This window comes from Artemia franciscana, chromosome 12 (assembly GCF_032884065.1).
Source record: "Artemia franciscana chromosome 12, ASM3288406v1, whole genome shotgun sequence".
NCBI lineage: Eukaryota > Metazoa > Arthropoda > Branchiopoda > Anostraca > Artemiidae > Artemia > Artemia franciscana.
In genome coordinates this window covers 16,213,060-16,233,119 of record NC_088874.1, presented here as the reverse complement: position 1 = coordinate 16,233,119, position 20,060 = coordinate 16,213,060, and the positions used below count along the sequence as shown (strand labels likewise).

At 34.2% G+C, this 20,060-nt stretch overlaps 1 protein-coding gene across 1 annotated transcript in view; it reads left to right on the top strand.

The window, feature by feature from the left end:
* The window catches only part of LOC136033752 (paramyosin, long form-like), a 66,259-nt gene that overhangs the window by 5,738 nt on the left and 40,461 nt on the right, over positions 1 to 20,060 (top strand). The window contains exons 2-4 of the mRNA XM_065714648.1: positions 3,463 to 3,519; positions 17,138 to 17,224; positions 17,857 to 18,023. Of these exons, the coding sequence (XP_065570720.1) occupies positions 3,463 to 3,519; positions 17,138 to 17,224; positions 17,857 to 18,023 (311 nt within the window). The remainder of the gene's footprint in view (positions 1 to 3,462; positions 3,520 to 17,137; positions 17,225 to 17,856; positions 18,024 to 20,060) is intronic.

Genomic DNA, 20,060 nt, shown 5'->3' with positions numbered 1-20,060 from the left:
AGATCCTTGGTTTAAGCCAACAGAAAGTGTAATCTCCAGTTTTGTTGTTCCTCTTTCAGTATTAAGGCATCTGTGTTTCATGTTTTTTTTTCTTCCTCAATTTCTTTTCTTTATGTTTCAGCTATAGGGAAAATATAGAACAAACTGTTAGGAACGGGCCGCACATTTTCTCTTGTATTTTAAAATTATTAATTTTTTTAAATATGGATTTGAAAAGCTCAGTAGGATCTTTCAGAGAACAAACTAATCACAAGAACTGGAATGAATATTAAAAATCTTGCAAACATATTAAATACTTTTGAGTGCTTTTTTTTACTTGGAATGTATTTTCTATTTTTCTCAATGTGTAATTATAGCACTGATCCCATCTATATTTCGTTCTGGACTAGTTAAAAATCTCCCACGTTTGGTAACTAACTCTTTTTGGTTGTGGTTGACAGAAAATATTCTGTGTCTTCTAACTACTTTTGCTCTCGTTTGTAAAAGTCATGTCCTTCTGAAAAAATATGCATATAAATTGCAAGGTACTCTTCCTATGATGAATAATAGCTGAAAACAGGTTGATTGTTGCAAGCTAACAGATATGCCAAATTAATTTCTTCAACGAAGAAATTAGTTGGTTAACTCAACGGCAGGTGTCGGTACACTTGCCTATGTACCGAGAAATAGCCCAGCACTATTTACTTGTATGTGGGCCTGCTATTTCAAAGGGATACTCGAAATATACATTGCAAAACTTCTGGAAATAGGTTTATGTGGTAAAACAAGGATATACAGAAAAAGTCATAATTATGTGTGTGTGTATATCTCGACAGGAGAAGCTTCAAAGTTCAGCAATACAATGTAGATCTGAAGGATGAACTGTGATTGAAAATGCATGATCCTGCTGATAGTTCCTTTGAAAACAGCTTAGCAAACGATTATTAGTTTTGAATAATTTGAAAATTAGTAATTAGGGCAATTAGTTTTGAAGTAAGAAAATGTCTGATACATCGTTTGGGATTACAACTATGAAATACTCGATTCCAATAGAATTTTGAAAAGCGAAAATGCTGCCTGAGAAATTATTTATAGGTATGGCATTTATGGAAACGTAGATTAATATGATTTTTTTTTTTTTTTTTTTTTTTTTTTTTTTTTTTTTTTTTTTTTTTTTTTTTTTTGGTCAGCCAAACTCTTTCCTCGCAAGAGAAAGCTTGCTCTAAAATTACAATTTTCAAATAGGTTAGTATATTTTTATCTTATTTTTCAAGAACAGTGTCAATTATGGACACAATTTAAAAAAAAAATATTGTAAAAGCTGGGTATTGAGCTGATTTACCTTGCAATGATGGTAGTCAGATTTTAACTGATAAGCATATTTTTCCCCTTTTGTTATCGGTAAATATCGTTTTTCGTGCGGTAAAACAGCATTACCTTGTTTAGGAAACGCTGGTTTGCCGAGACATAGTCTCCGACCTCCTTGTGAATTTGAGCGGGAGAAAACGGGTTTTACGAAGTTTCTTTCATGTACGCTGAGTTGTCATCAAGCAAAATGGAAAAGACTACGTCGAAAATTGTTGCGCTCTTTCGCGGCATTTGTTTTTGTAAACTGATGTGTTTAACAATTCGTGGTAATTGTAATCGAAACTCGGAAATATGAAATTCTGATGACAATAATAGATACATCAAAAGAATCGGCTTTTTATGCTGATTCCAAGTTTTTCATATTCTTTAAGTTAAGTTTTACTCATCAAAAACTACGAGCCCGAAAAAAATTGCCTGATTTTTGAAGAAGGAGAAAAACACCCCAAAAAAGTCAATGAATCTTTAAGAAATATCGTACCATTAGAGAAGCCTAATGTAGAAGGTTCAAGCTCCCATCAGCGAAAATATAGAATTTGTATGTCTTACCAGAAGAAAGATTACGGATGTGTGTATATTCCTTTGTTTATTTGGTTTTCCCAGGGGTGATTGTGTCGAACCAATGATTTTAGGAGATCTGGATAGGGGTTTGGCGAACGGAAGTTAAATATTCTAGTGCCCTTTATAATTTATCAAAAATGTTACATGGCAACCAGCCGCTCTCCCACGCCCTTTTCCCCCACATTCATCCATTCAAAATTTTGTGATAATAATTTTGTTCAGCATAGTTGAAAGGTCTGACAATTATTCCTTTGGGGACAACATAACCCTCTGCAGACTCTGGAGAAAAGGCTGTAGGTTATGAAACCACTATTTACACAAAGTATCTTTTATTGGGAATCATACAGACGTTTTTATGGATTGATTTTTACAGGGCGAGTTTGTGATGAGGATAGAAGTTTCCGAGGGTAAGCTTTCCAGGGGATTGAATCTACCAAAATTCATAAATAAAATTATTTTTATTTATCTTTGGTGACTCAGTTTTACATGTGGAGATGCTCCAGAGCAATTGTTCAAATGGAGTTTTCAGCGTGAGGGTGGGATATCTTGTAAATGAAAATCTCTATGGAGAAATTTTCCACGCGAAAAACTTTCCATTGGGGGGGGGGGAGGGGGAGATCGAGTTTTCTGGTGAAATTACCATGGAGGGGATTTCTCACATAATCTAAAAACAATGAGGAATTAAATAGAAAAAAAAACAAATCTTTTTAAATGAACGTAGGCTAAGAAGAATTTTCCAAGTCTAATTTTCCGATGGGATTTTCTAGTGAGGATAGAACTTTCTGAGGTTGTGGGGGGGTGAGTGATTCAGGGGTATGAGTTTACGTGTGTGGAACTTTCTATGGAGGAATTTTTTGCAGAGCTGGAATTTTACATAGAAGGGAGTGTCTTCCCGAAAAGAACAAGGTGTTGAAGAGGGGCCTGGTATTTTTTTTTAAAGTCAGAAATAAAATGAAAAAAAAACAATTTTTTTTCACTGAAAGTAAGGAGAAACATAAAAACTTAATATGAACGAAAATTATTACGTATATGAGAGGGCTGGCCCCTCTTCAACACCTTGTTCTTTTCGGGAAGATTTCACTTTATGTCCCAGTTCCTTAATAACAAATCTTGAAACACACGGGCCGTTTAATTAGAATAAGAAGCTTTTTCAAAGTGCTAATAAACTATAATATGAAGAGCAAGGTATTGAGGAGGGGCCAGGCTTCTCATATATTGAATAATTTCTGTTCTTTGTAAGTGTTGATGTTGCTTTTTATTGCGGTTGAAAAATCTAGTGTTCTTATTTAATTTAAAAAAGAAAAGAAAAAAAAAGACTTTTTGGCATGCTGGCAAATGGTCTGCGTTACGCAGGTATCGATCTCCTAAATCACTCCCTTCGGCCGGGAGTGCTATCTGTGGTTGGAGGCAAATCATCTGACGCTTCCCGTGTATGTAAATGAAGACTAAATAATACAAGAATATAGGCTACATTATCTGTTTGTTTTTATTGTGTGTAATTCACTCGTTACTGTTCTTTTGCTTTATTTTTTTCTAATATATTAGTTTTTTTTTCAGGATCGTGTCCGACTCCTCCAAGAAGACCTGGAAACCGAAAGAGAACTAAGACAGAGGGTAATTTTTACTTTTTTTTACACGTTTGAATTTACAGAGTGATATTCTGTATTTCCATCCTGTACTTCCGTAGAGGATGACATTCTACGATATTTATTTCAACTTAAATATCGTTCGGTTAAATAAAGCTACAGTTGAGATAGTTCTAAAAAAATGTTAATGGGACTAATGAAAGGTGATCTAAACCATAAATGATTGGCAAAAATTTATTTGGGCATTAATGCTTCCCTATACTAAAGAACTTACACCCTTATTTGGACACTAAAGATTGTCTATGCCAATCTAGAGCATTGACCTGCATACATGACCTGCTGTCCAGACAGATATCCGACTCTTTTGGGTGAATGACTTACATATACCTCTCAAGGCATAATTAGCAAATATTCGATCTTCACTGAATAAAAGGAGTGACTAGTTATTATGATACTAAATATTTAAGTCAGGATAATTATATGAATTAATTTTTTGCCTTTTTTGAAAATATTGCTTAGCAATGGAAATACGCATTAAGTCGAAATTAATAAAGTCGTATATATTTTAAGCAATGACACGTCAGTCCTTGGTCATCCATGTCTCAACCTCAAAGGGGGCTCTCAACACTCCCCTCGCCAAAGAAAAAAAACGAAAAAATAGAAATTGAAAAAAATAAAAATCTTGAAATCTTGAAAAGTATTGATTAGTATTGGGGTATGCATAAAGTCAAAATTAATAAATTTGTATATATTTTAAGCAATGAAACGACAGCTGTATGAGGTAAATGATAGAATAAAGCCTTTTCAAAAATATTGCTTAGTATAGGGGTATACATAAAGTTTAATTAATAAAGTTATATTTATTTTAAGCGATGATACGGCAACCCTATGAGGGAAATGATATAATAAAGCCTATTGAAAAGTAATACTTAGTATTGGGTGTTGCATAAAGTCGAAATTAATAAAGTAGTATAAATATTAAGTGATAATACGACAGCCCTCTGGGGGAAATGATTGGACTGGTGATTTTTTTTATGTGGCTTCCCCAGTGGTACTCTGTGGCTGGTCATCGACACCACCAGGTTTATTCAATGATTTCTATCAGTATGTTTTTGTATATTAGAATAATAAACACTTGCATCATATTTAAAAAACTGGAGAGGAAATATTCCAAGAAAGTATGAGCACATGACAACGCTATCTTTGCGTTGAATACTGAAAAATACGAGTAATTGAACTATAATACAAGCAATAGTGAGGATCTTATTGGAAATGTTTGCATGCCTTATCTTGAACGTGAGGGATTAAATGTCAATGGAGTACCGAAAAGTTTTAATATTCATGATGGCATATATGTGAGAGTATCATTTCCAGAGATGATAGTGATCAAAGAGAATGCAGACATAAAACTAATATTTGACGATGAGGGTAAACATCTTGTTCCTGATTCTGGTAGTACGTTACTTGTTGATAGATCCTATTGCCGTCTTTCTGGTATTAGTATTCAAATGAAAGCAAAGGAAAAAGAAAGGCCTAATGCTGCACTAATGTCATAATGAATATCTTGTCAATGAGCCCAATCTAAAAATCATGTAACAACAGTATGGTAATAAACAGTGAAATCGAAAGCAGAATACAAAGGACATTGGCAGACAATATAACAAAGGGATATAAAGATGAATTACTAAAAAATTAAAGCGCATGTGAACATAATTTCTACCATTGATCATACATCAATAGATATTGTCAATGAATCCCAATAATACCAATGATGAAATGTGTAATGCGATTGTAGGTAAAACTATGTTAAAACTCATGTAGAACCCAAAAACGGAACAAGTGTCATGCCAAGAGGAAACGTAATAAAGTATCTTGTGGAATGGATTTAAATCATTCATTTTAATTTTTATGATGATATTCTAAATTTTGTTATTTCAATAATAATATTTACTCACTACTTTGTTATAGAAATAGAAGTCTGAAATTGAAGAATTAGGTTTTTACCAAAGTCTGAAAGAGACGAATCAGATTCTTTTTGAGTTCGACACATCTGAAGTAAGAATTTATCAAGATTCAGTCAGACACACACACTACTATCAGCTCACAAGTGGTTTACTAGAGCCTGAAATAGATGAATTTGGTTTTCTTACCAAAGTCTGAGAGAGATGAATCGGATTCTTTTTTTGAGTTAGAGACATATGAAGCGGGAATTTACCAAGATTCAGTCCTGCTACCAGCTCACAAGTGGTATACTAGAGTGTGAAATAGGTTAATTAGGTTTTTACCTAATTAGCGCAACACGCTACGAGAACCTAGATAAACCTAACTTGAATGAAGTTATTACTCTGCTATACCGCTTGTGAGATTGTAGTAATGCCTTTTTCCGACTGCATCTTGATCAGTTCCTACTTCATATGTCTCTAATACTAAGGAGAATTCGATTTATCTCTCTCTGACTTTGGTAAAAACATAATTCACCTATTTCAGACTCAAGCATACCAATTGTGAGCAGATAGTAGTTTTGGTGTCTGACTGAATCTTGATAAGCTCCCCCTTCATATATCTCTACCCCTAAAAATTATCCGAGTCGTCTCCCTCTGACTTTGGTAAAAACCTAATTCACCTATTTCAGACTAGTATACCGCTTTTGAGCTAATAGCAGTGTCTGTGTCTGACTGAATGTTGATGAATTCCCACTTTTATATCTCTAACTTTAAGGAAAATCGAATTTGTCTCTCTCACAGTTTTGTAAAAACTTAGTTCTGCTATTTCAGGCTCTGGTATACCAAATGTTATTTGATAGTAGTGTCTGTGCCTGACGGAATCTTGATCAATTCCCACATGATTCTCTAAAATGAATTTGATTTATCTCTCTCGAACTTAGGTAAAAAAAAAAACCTAACTCATCTATTTAAGACTCTAGTATACCACTTATGAGATTATACTAGTGTCTGTGTCTGACTGAATCTTGATCAATTCTCACTTCATATGTCCTTAACTCAAACCGAATTCACCTATTTAAGACTCTTATATACTGCTCTAAACAGAATCCAATTCATCTCTTTCAGACTTTAGTAAGAAGCTAATTCACCTATTTCAGACTCTAGTATACCACTAGTGAGTTGGTAGTATGACTGAATCTTGATAAATTCCCTCTTCATAATCCTCTAACTCTAAAAAAAAACCAATTCATCTCTGCCAGACTTTGGTGAAAACCTAATTCATCTATTTCAGACTCTAGTATACCACTTTTGAGCTGATAGTAGCGTCTGTGTCTGACTGAATCTTAATAAACTCTCACTGCGAATGTCTTTAACCCTTAAAAGAATCTAATTCGTCTCCATCCTATGTAGGTAAAAACCGAATTCACCTATTTAAGACTCTTATATACCGCTTTTGAGCTGATAGTAGTGTGTGTGTCTGACTGAATCTTGATAAATTCTCACTTCGTATGTATCTAACTCTAAACAGAATCCAATTCATCTCTTTCAGACTTTAGTAAGAAGCTAATTCACCTATTTCAGACTCTATTATACCACTAGTGAGTTGGTAGTATGACTGAATCTTGATAAATTCCCTCTTCATAATCATCTAACTCTAAAAAAAATCCAATTCATCTCTGCCAGACTTTGGTGAAAACCTAATTCATCTATTTCAGACTCTAGTATACCACTTTTGAGCTGATAGTAGCGTCTGTGTCTGACTGAATCTTAATAAACTCTCACTTCGAATGTCTTTAACCCTTAAAAGAATCTAATTCCTCTCCATCCGATGTAGGTAAAAACCAAATTCACCTATTTAAGACTCTAGTATACCACTTTTGAGCTGATGGTAGTGTGTGTGTGTGACTGAATCTTGATAAATTCTCGCTTCATATGTCTCTAACTCTAAAAAGAATCCGATTCATTTCTTTTAGACTCTAGTAAGAAACTAATTCACCTATTTCAGACTCTAATATACCACTAGTGAGTTGGAAGTAGGACTGAATCTTGATAAATTTCCTTTTCATAATACTCTAACTCTAAAAACAGTCCAATTCATCTCTCCCAGACTTTGGTGAAAACCTCATTCCTCTATTTCAGACGCTAGTATACCACTTGTGAGCTGATGGTAGCGTCTGTGTTTGACTGAAACCTAATAAATTGCCACGTCATATTTATTTAACTCTAAAAAGAATCCAACTCGTCTCTATAGGAATTTGGTAACAACCTAATTCATCAATTTCCGACTCTATTACTCCACTTATGAGCTGAGAGTAGTTTCTATTTTTGACTGAATCTTATTCCCACTTCATATGTCTCTAACTTAAAAAAGAATTCAGTTCTTCTCTCTAAGACTTTGGTAATACCTAATTCACCTATTTCAGACTCTAGTATACCAATTGTGAGATAGTAGGGATCTAACTCGAATGAAGCTATTATTCTGGTATACAATTGTAAAATAGTAGTAATGTCTGTGTCGGACTGAATCTTGTAAATTCCCACTTCATATGTCTAACTCTAAAAACAATCGATTTACCTTTCTGAGACTTTGGTAAAAAAAAAAAAATTCGCCTCTTTCAGACACTGTATATCACTTTGAGCTGATAGTCGTGTCTGTTTTGCACTGAATCTTGATAATTTCCCATTTTATATGTCTCTTACTCTAAAAAGATTTCGACTCATCTTTCACAGACTTTGGTATAAACCTAATTCATCTATTTCAGACTCTTGTATACCACTTGTGAGCTATTCGTAGTATTTGTGTCTGACTGAATCTTGATACATTTTCACTTCCTGTGTCTCTAACTCTAAAAGGAATTCGATTCATTCCTCTCAGACTTTAGTAAAAACATAATTCATCCGTTTCATACTCCAGTATACAACTTGTGATCTGATAGTAGTGTTTGTGTCTTACTGAATATTGATAAATAAAGCTGATAATAGTGTCTGTGTTTGACCAAATCTTGATAAATGACCACTTCATATGTCTCTAACTCTAAAACGAATTAAATTCATCTCTGTCAGAGTATGGTAAAACATAGTTCATTTATTTTAGATTTTAGCGCATCACTTTTGAGCTGGTAGTGGTGTCTGTGTTGGACTGACTCTTGATACATTCCCACTTCATATGTCTCTAACTCTAAAAAGAATCCAATTCATCGCTCTCAAACTTTGGTACAAAACTAACTCATCTATTTCAGAGCCTGGTAAACCATTTTTGAGCTGATAGTAGTGTCTATGTCTCTGAAAATTCCTTGTATTACATCTCCTAATTTTAATAAACATTCTAAAACTTTTGATTTAATAGGATACCCTAAAAATAATGGAAACATAACAAAGCGATGCATTGAGCATTTCTATTGAAAGAACAACATGTAGAATATCGTCGTAAAAATAAAATGAATGCTTTAATCTATTCCATAATATGCCGAATTATTTAACTAATTTGTTTTAAGGTTGGTTTTTTATACTTTTTTCAGCTTATTCTGCACTGAAGACGGTCAAGCGGAGGTCTTGACCGAAATATTTGCATAGTTTTTCTCTTTTTTTTCACTGGCTGTTTAATGTGCTTGTTCTTCTTTCTTTACGATTTTGTGTTTTGACTTAATTATGTTTTCTCTTCACATGACACGTATTCCATTTTGGGGTTATACACAAGTTTTAGGATTGTTTCGCCTACAATCGCATTATATATTTCACCATAGGTATTGTTGGGATTCATTGACTATATTTGTTGGTGTGTGAACAATGATAGTAATAATGTTAACATGCCGATTGTTTTTTATCAATTTATCTCTATACCCCGTTTTTATTATGTCTGCAAATGCCCTTTTTTCTGCTTTCAATTTCACTGTGTAATACCATATTGTTTTTACATAGTTTGCAGTTTTGGCACATAAACAAGATATGCATTATGACATTATTGTAGAAGTAGGCCTTTTTTCCCCTTTGCTTTCATTTAAATAATAATACCAGAAACCTGGCAATAGGAGCTATCAACAGGTAACTTCTTACCAGAGCCACGAGCAAGAAGTTGACCCACATTGCCAACTATTAGTTTTATGTTTCAAGTCTCTTTGAGCACTATCATCTCTGGAAATGATGCTCTCACATATCCACCATCATAAATGTTGACTCTTTTTGGCACTCCAAAGAAATTTTATCTCTTAAAGTCATGACAACGCACGCATAGATCTCCAATAAAAACCCCACTATTGCTTGTTTCATAGTTCAAATATTTGGCTTTGTCAGCATTCAACGCAACAATAACTTTATCATGTTGCATTTAAGTTTTTGGAATATTTTATCTCCATTTACAAACAATATGATGCAAGTTTTTATCATTCCAATGTACAAAAATAATGATTGAAAGCATACATTAAAATAGGTAGTGTCGATGACCTGCCTTAGATTACCACTGGGACAGCCACATAAAAGAATAAAAAAAAATTTTTACCATTCCAATGATTTCCCCCATAGGGGTGTCATATCATCGCTTAAAATATATGCGCCCTTATTAATTTCGACTTCATGTATAACCCAATACTAAGCAATACTTTTCAATAGGCTTTATCATATCATTTCTCTTCATTCCAATCGATTCCCCCATAGGGGTGTCGTATCATCGCCTAAAATATATACGACTTTGTTTATTTTTGACTTTATGAATATCTCCAATACTAAGCAATATTTTCAAAAAAGGCAAAAAATTTATTCATTTAGTTATCATGACTTGAATATTAAGTATTATAATAACTCGTCACTCCTTTTATGCAGTGAAGATCGAATATTTTCTAGTCATGTCCTGAGAGGAATATAAAGTTCATTCACACAAAAGCGTTGGATACCTGTATTGGCAGCTGGTCATGTATGGAGGTCAAGTATCTAGTTTAGTATATGCAATCTTTTGTGCCCAGATAAGGGTGTAAGTTTAGAAAGATAGGGAAACATTAATGCCCAAATAATGGTGTAGAGTATAGATGTACTATAGCAACACTACTAGAGTCGTTTTGTCTTTTCAGGGCATCATTGTCTTTTCATATACATATTGTCGGATTTGATTATTTTCTGACAGGCATCACAATGAGTAATCAGTTCTTACTTCAAACGAGCATGTTTACTTATTAGGCTAACGCCTAATAAGCCTTCTAAAGCTTTAAGGTCATTCGCGCTTTATAAAAGTAGTTTTATTTTGATAAGTGTGTTTTATTTGTAATAACATTAACAAAAAGCAAAAATAAATATCATATTAAACAAGATTCCAAAAAAAACTACTGAAAGTAGACGGAGTGTTTAATACACACAGATTTCAATTCCTGAAAGTTCTCTGTACTTATAGATTTATTAACGTTATAAAAGAAAAAAAATATTTTATTTCGGTAAAGTGCAAATAGCATTTAAAACGCTTATGGGGTGTTACCCCTACTCCTATTTGTGGTAATTTGTGCTCGTTTAAGGTTTTACTTGGTTATTCTTTGTAATTTCTGTCCGGCTTTGGATTGAATTATTCATTGAAAGTGATTGCTGTTCGCTTTAAGTTGGAACTGTGGTTTAAATTTATGTTTGGCCAGTTTAGGATAAATTTATCTCTTCACTTTTATTTGAAGGACTTCTATTTTGGAAACAGTGTTTTAAATTAGTTTATTTTCTTCTTTAATTACTAACGGTTTTTTCTATTGGTGAACGAAAGAAATAAATGTAAAGCTATTTTTCGTTTTCCTGCGTAAAAATTCAGATTTTTGCTTGGTATTAGTATTTTAATCAAAATTTTGCTGCAAATTTTAAATAAAAAAATCTCTATATAAATTTGGATCTAGAAATGGAAACAATATCTTTTAAATAAATGGATTGAAAATCTACATAATTTCTGTATGGCCAAAGCCATACTGACCCGCATCATGTTACAAGCTTTAATCGATGATTTTGTTATAAACATCTTACTATATTTTGTCTGAACTATATTTCTCTTAAATAAATTCATTTTGGCTCACTTATTAAAAAGAGTTTTGGCTTGTTGTCCAAAAAATCATAAATAGACAGTAAGGAATCAATCCAAACATATTTGTTTCTAGTTAAGGTTCTATTGCCTCTGAAACTTTAATTGAGGTCTCTTCATGGCTAGTATTTTTAGTAGATTAGCATAATAAAATATCTTGCAGGAAGAATAAATTAGTTAGATATTTTTCAAACAGTTAATGTCCTTGATTAGATCTCCCTGGTTCTCCCAAGACAAATTTAAATATCCATGATCTCCCTGTCCAATATTCTCTCAAAGTTTCTACTGTGTCCCTTAAGCCGTTAATTATCCTTAGCCGTAACAGAGATATAGCAATTATGACCATTTGACATCCTTGATGTCCTTAATGCCTTTTGATTTAGTTCAACAAGCCTCTAAACATTCCCTAAATAGTCTAACTTGACACCCTTAGCCCTTCTTGAGATATTTCGAATACAAATCTTTAAATGCCTAGGTGCACATAGTGACTTTTGATTCATTTCAAGATTCCCCCTCTATTTTGGAAGCATGGATGCAGTTAGTTCAGCATCTTCATCAACACTCCCCTGAAAGTTTCAACTTAATGCCCCTAGCCTGTTTGCATACCTGTGACTACCTAGTTGCATACAGTGCCTCTAAATGTAGCTCAGCATCACCCTCAATATTCCATGAAAGTTTAACTTAATTCCATTAGCTCTTCCTGAGGTGTCGCAGATACCCCCATTTGACAGCTTGGATCCAAATAATTTCTTTTGTTTCTTTTCAACACCCTCCCCCAACATTCCCTGGAGGTTTCAACTTAATTTTAGCCATTCTTGATTTGTTGAAGATATTTACTTTAACATCCTGAATTTGAATATCCTGATTGAGAAATTTCCAATAATATAATTTCAGCCACTTTTCCCAACATGATATTTGCCATCTTCGAAACAGCTGGTTTCATGTGTGTTTCACCAATGATGTGAGCTTTACCCATGTTATCAGGCAAGTAACTTTGTAAGGTGCTCTAGGGATATGTTCACTGATGGGCACAATGTCGAGGACAGGAAGAGTAGCCTTTTAATCGTATATTTTTTCTTTCCACCCTGAATTTGGCAAGCGTTGTGTTTTTATATTTTCCATCTCCATGCACCTTAAAGATGTATTATTTTAGTCATGTCAGTAATACGGTAGAATTGCTCAGCTGGGCATTGTAAGTCATACATTTGCGACAGTGACTCCCATCACGCTCTATTATACAAGTGAATCCATATTGTACATATTCGTCTAACCACTTTTTCGCTGGGTATAGTTAATAAAAAGGAATTAAGATCTTAAGAGAGAAAACTCATCACACAATCTACTTTCAAGAGCGTTAAAATTTGACTGCTGAGCTCAAAAGGACCCTGCAATACAAGTAGATCAAGCAATGTTGTGTGATATGCTGGAACCAATGATAAGAAAGCAGGGTATGCAATCACAAGCCATATGCGTTGGTAATGTGTTTTGACAAATAGTACTAAATGAATGTTAAAATTATTACAAAGCTCGGTTATAGATTTTCAGTTGAAAGCAACAGCGTAAGTTTTTGATGTTTATTGCCAAATGTGATCTTCTTTTGACAATCTAGATGCAGCTAGTGTCTTTTGATTAATTAATTCAACATCTTTTTCCACCTTCCTTGAAAGTTTCAGGTTGATACCCTATGGTGTTTCGGGGATATTAGAGATACACCTTTTTGACAACCTATTTGAACTAAATCTTTTGATTTTGCCCATCTGAATTAATTCTGCCCTATGATCAATTATAGACTGTTATCAGGAAGTGTAGTCTTTTTTATACAAATCTGAAAAAGTTCAAATCAAATATGCCCCCTTTCCCACTAATATTATATAAAAATGTAAGCAAGAGTCAATTTGTATAATCTAAGCACTTGTCTCAGGGCCTTTGGGGAGGGTATGTCATCCCTGGAGGCATGACAGTTAAACCTTTCAGCTATTTTGAATAAAATGGCAAGGTCAAAATTTAGATCGAGGTTGAGTCTGTGGAGGGCAACTGGCAAGGCCATATGAGGCTGCTGGCTCCCTTCCAATTACTATTAACTCCCAGAAACGTTCCTAGTATTCTAAATTTCCAATCAAATTAGCCCCCTCTGACGTTTCTTTGATAACTCCTTCTATAAAGGGAAATAAATAAGTGGAAGTCACTTCACTCTTCTCTTTGGTAGTGACACTGTGCTGCTAATGACATACAGCCACAAGGATATTCTTCAAAATTAAGAATTAATTAAAGAAAATAACAACAACAAATAACATTAAGCACTTTTGTTATCAAGCAATGATTTCGTGTTCAGTGTTTTGAATGAAGTAGATTTATTTCACTGTGTTCTAATTAGTTTGTAAAAATAAATTTGAATAATTAAATGAAAAAACAAGGTTTTTGTCAACAAGTAATAAAGCCATTTCAAATTATTTCATTTTAATTAGGTCATGTTAATTATTTTTTTTTTAGACCAAGAAACGGAGATCAGCACCGCCGGTAGGGACTGTTAAGTCTAATGCCGTATCCTTTACCTTTTTTTTACCATGTGAATTAAAGGTTAAGAACAATAACAAATATTTTTGTCAAGAAATTATGAATTCTTTTCCTCTTTTTTTACTGAAGCCGACTCAATCCAGTTTGTAATAAAACATGCTCCAAAAATGTTCTTTGTATAAGCATTTTAGCAAACAGCAAATCCTTTGTTGGTGTCATTAATATAACAAACCAATTGACATTTATAATCAAAACTAGCAATGAATCTTTTTTTGAATTTCCTTGCTTTCGATTTAACTGGCTTGGTCGATTTGACCTCTGGAAGTTTTTTTCAAGGCAAAAATAATTTTGAAATTAGGTAAAGATATTACGAGAACGAAAAGCAAGACTGCCGTCGGATAAACATATGTGCAATTAATCTTTGTTTAGACGATCCTTTCAATATTTATTAAAAGTGAAATGTTGGAACAGAATTTTTTGGCATCCGTCTTTATCCTAAGGAGTTTTGTTCTGTATACATTTCGCGTTCCATTTCTGCCGCCTGGCATCTCATGACTCTTTTCTCGTGTATCAAATAAAGCACTACCTTTTTAGTATGTTTATAAAACGAGGGTGAAGACTTGGCAATGATTTGGACCCCGCATTCCCAAAATTATTTCTTGTGTTGACATTGACGATGGAGAATATTTATAGGTTTGTATCTGCCCACGGTTTCTTGAAATGAGGTTCTCCATTTTTGATTTGAAATTAAGAGCTAAAGCTGTATTTTGCTGAAGATTAAATACTTGTTGAAAAATGAATCACTTTGTTTTAAGTAAGGAATAATAAACTTAATACTAGTTTTAATTAATTAGTTTTGACCGAGTACTTTCCTTGAGGATCTTTATTTTAGGATAACTTTCCTTAAGGATCCAGTTTAGTACCAAAAGAAAACAAATTAATAATTATGCAGCCGGAATATAGAATAAATGATAATTAGATTTTTACTATCTCAAAATAAGCATGGTAGTAAAGAATAAGTAGTTAAGAGATAATTGGTATAATTTAAGAGAGTTATTCATTTTAGTGGAAACCAAATGTATTGCCATCCTAATTCTACTTTAAACTACTTTTTAGTCTAGTAACTGAAAGAAAAACCGAAAGAAACTATTTTTAGAAATCAATATTTTTGTTTTACTTCTGTTTATTTACATAATTGAAGGTTCGAATTCTCCCCTAATTTGTTTCAGCCTGTAAACATGATCATGAAAAACGATATGGTGCTCACAATGCACTATGGATCCGAAAAAAATATATAAAATATATATATATATATATATATATATATATATATATATATATATATATATATGTATATGTATATATATATATATATATCTTATATATATAAAAATAAGTTGTCTGTCTGTGTGTCTGTCTGTGGATCAGGTGACGTCATGTTTCTGTGTTGACTGACGTCATGAAATTAGTTGTCGTCATTTTTGCTTTGACGGTGACGTCATTAACGGTATTTAAGACATTTGTTCACGGAAAAATGTTTAATTGTAAAATGACTGAAGAACCTACAATGGCAACAGCCGAGGAAGCTGCTCAAAGAGTTTATGCCAAAAAACTTGCTGCTGATAGAGAAAGTAAGAAAAGAAAGCGTTCCGAGGAATCACAAGAACAGCAAGAAAACAGGCTTGCGGCTAAAGAACGCAAAACCGCGCAGTTAGATGAAAATCCACCTGGACAGCGAGAGTCAAAACATATCAAAACTGAAAATGATAGCGATGATGATTGGGTTTGGGATTTTGACTTGGATAAGGTCATCAATGCCTACCAGATTTAAGTTAAAAAAACAAAGGTTCGTCGATATGTACTTCATAGTGATGCTGAAAAATAAAGAAGAAAAAGAAAACTGAAAAAAGAAAAAAGGTAAAAAACTAAAAAAAAAACTAAAAAGAAAAAACACTCAAAGAGAAATTACAGACCGGGACACAAATGACGACCGAGACAGAGGAAATATAAGTGACGACCGGGAACCTCAAAGAGAAATTACAGACTGGGACACCCGGACACAAATCACGACCGGGACACAGGGAATATAAATGACGACCGGGACACAGGGACACAACTACAACGGGGACGCCGGGGGCACAGGCGGGATATATAAATGACGACCGGGACACAGGGATTGTTCGAATAGAAATTACAGACCGGGACACCGGGACACAAATGACGACCGGGACACCGGGACACAGGAAATATAAATGACGACCGGGACACTCAAAGAGAAATTACAAACTGGGACACCGGGACACAAATGACGACCGGGACACAGGGAATATAAATGACGACCGGGACACAGGGACACATCATTAGAATAATGAGGTATGCACCCCCCTCCCCCAAACTATGCCACTGGTTCACATGAACATGGAAAATAGTTTAGAAAACAAAGACCTAGTCTTTATTGTACTTAAAATTTTTTACAAGTAATTATATTTAGTTTTTTAGGCAAATATAGTTAATGTTTAATAGGAAAAGTAGTTGCTTTCAAAAAATCGGCAGATTTTTTTTTGTTTTTTTCTGAAAACCATCATATAGTTGATGATGCTGTTTCTTTCAAAATAGACTGTGCCTTAAAGATCTTCTGGTTAGATAAGCTCTGAAAATAATTATTCCATTATTTAACTAATTGTGTAGGATGGAAATAATTTGTCCAGATTATATGTTATCTATAAAGACCAAGAAGGATTACAGCCGAGGGCAATAGAAGGCCGCTGGCCATCCTTGGAACATAAAATAAGTAAGAAGTGGCAAAGCCTGTAAAAATCTAATTAAATATAAAAGGATTTTTCCTATTTTAGTTTCAGGGTTTTGTTTTTAAGGTTTGATTTTTATTTTATCTTTAGTATTTTTTCTGTATTTTTTTTTACTGGTACTGAAGACGGCCAAGCAGAGGTCTTGACGGATGTATTTGCGTAGTCATCTTTGTTTTTTCATTGAATGTTATTATCTTCGTTTTTCTATTCTATATGGTTCGTTTGACTTGACATAATCTAAGTAAATATGGAACTTCTCATGAAAGCCTTTTGTCTCATCCCATATATCCCTGGAATTCCTCCTATGGTCATCTTCCCGATTAATCTGTAAAAATAACCCTATTTTAGGTTGAAAGAGAGAAATCAGATCTCAGTGTGCAAGTTATCCAACTTTGCGAACGCCTCGAGGAAGCCGAAGGTGGAGCCGAAAGCCAGGTAAGCTTTTCTCTCTTTCCTCTTTTTGGAAAGGAAATTTTGGTTAAATCATCCATTGCACGGACTTGAAATTTTAAAAGTTAGGAAAATTTTGGAAGAGTAGGAAGATAAGTCCGCGAACCAAGATTAGAATGTTGGAAGCTACAGTGATGACAAGGATGACAGATTGCCAAAGATTGTCCTTTTCGGCCAACCGTCTATGGCTAAATGTAAAGTAGGTCGTCTGCGGTTGAGGTGGGAGCACGTCGTAACGAAAGATTTAAGGGAAATATTAACAGCCTGTGAGGGTGTAGAGAGAAAGGTTTTGAATAGATTAGGATGGAGGAAGAACTTGATTTGCGGTTTTGGCCTCAGGCAGCTTGGTTCTGTGGTGAGTTTTTAGTAGTAGCAGTATACTTTTTGAGTGTGAATATTTAACTAAATCGCTCATTGCATCTCCTTATAATGCACTTGTAATAGCCTTATACCTTGTAATGTGACGGTTGTTTTCGATCTCTTATAGAGACATAAAGCACGAATTACTTTATGCAACTAACAATGAGATATACAAAATTGAGGATCTGCTTTCACATTTAGTGTAGAAAAACTGACGTCTCTGAGAAAATATTTATTTACTTTTTCAATTTTCACAGTTTGAGATAAACCGTAAGCGTGAAGCGGAGCTGGCCAAATTGCGTAAGCTTCTCGAGGAAGTACATCTTGAATCTGAAGAAAATGCCCATCTTCTCAAGAAGAAACACCAAGAAGCCTTGGCAGACCTTCAAGATCAACTTGAAATGATCACCAAAGCAAAAATAAAGTAAGAAAACAAATTTTTCTTGAAAAATGGCCTTTAGTGGTTATAATGTTCTTTTATTTTATGTCATTCTATCGTAAATATCGGTAAATAAAGGAAACATAATAAGTGAGTTTTATTTTGACGTAATCAAAGGATTGATAGGGTCAAAATATAATAAAATCTTTAAACAGAAAATTATATCAGGTACGTTGTATATAGTAATTAATAACCCTTTAAAACTGCGAAACATGAATTTTTTGAAATTGAGAAAATTCCAAAAATAAATTTTAGGTTTATAAACTGTTAAAAATTCTAGTCATATCAATAAAGGTAGTTTATAATATTTCCCAGGTTAGAAAAAGAATATTTGTGTATAAAGAGTTTCATATTCCAACTATTTCTCCGAGTAAGAAACAGAGTTTGTTAGAAAAAATAAAATGTCATTGAGATCAACACAAAAACATTGAAATACAACTTAAATGATAGTGTGCTATCCTGTTAGGCCTCCACACTGATTAACTGGAAGAATGAAAAAAAAAATATGAAGAATGAAAATTTGCACGTATAGCACCAAAAAAAGAACTTTTTCTCGACTCTCTTTGCTAGCGCCCAGCTTTGCTCTTGAGCACAACAAAGGTGAAAAATTCGCAAAAGCTTTTTGAACAATCCGCTTCGAAACAGAAACTAGATCTACGTTGCATGGGCAACGTGAGGTGTTGCGGCAACCTTTGCTCGGCTTCGCCGAGTAAATTGTTGCGAGAGCAACACTTTGGTTTTGTTTCCTCGCTGCGACTAAACGCTGAAGTTGTTAATCTGTAAGGATGCTAAAATACATACTAGGTACACCAACTCGCAAAAGTTGCAAACTCCTCATTGCTAAAGATGATTGTAGCCTTACAGCCGATTATTACTTACAAGTCCCCTACATGTCTTACCACTGGAACCAAATTGGTCTTACCATCAAATACAACGGAAACAAAAAATAGGTACACCAACTAGTAAGAGTTGCGAACCCCTCATTGCCGAGGATGATTATGAGCTAACAGCCGACTGTTGCTTACAACTCCCCTATATGTCTCACAATTGGTATCGGCCTATTTTTGGTTTCAGTGTGTACCTTACTACTGAAGTTGTCAACCCCTTTAAACTTTCAAACTGGTATATCTCATGAAGGAATTTTTTTACAAAAAAAATGGATGACATATACTTTGATCAGCTCATCAAAAGCTATCGACTGCCGTCAATGAGAGAACTTTTAAAGTTTAAGAGGCACATCTGATACCATTTCTCTACCGCAATCCCAAGTGCGAAAAACCGAATGATAAACTCAGCTGAAATCACGAACAGAAATGGGTAGAAACAATAAATGGCAGCACTTTCGGACCCGTGGGAAAATGCCGCTTTTTTGCTTCTCTAAATTTTTCTATTTATCACTCAAAGAAGATATATTGGCTGTGGGGCAGGGTAACTGTCGCATATATTTAACACTTATAGATTTTAGTCCATCTTCAATTTGAAACTGGTGCCTGCCTGCTTGCCTGCTAGAACGGAGCTTTCCACTCGAAAGCAGAAACATGGTTTGATGAAACGAAAGCTTGGCTGCATAACTTCAGATAGTCCTCTCTGACATAGGCTATACAACTCCTCTTCACTTCACACACTATAGGCTCTGGCTCAAGGGCAAGCAAAAACCATCCTTTTTGGCCCCAGGCAAGAATTCTACGAAGCTTTCCAAAATGTAAAGTCATATTCATCAATCCGGCCTAAGGTCCACACTTTCCGTAAAAACCGCAGAGGTTAGACCCTTACCACTTTCTAGGAATAAGCTGAAATCGGGGTGCTAGGAACAAAAAAAAAAAAAAAACACGACAAAACCAAAGTGTTGCTCTCGCAACACAATGAAGGAAATATTCCACTAGTGAACTAAGTCACTGTCAGATCAGTTCTGGAGCATTGTAATATCAGATTTACAGGTCTGATTACGCCTAAGCATAAATGTACCTGCACGGTCCCGTTTGAAATTCTTCTAATGCCAAATGCAAAATTAGTTTCAAGAAA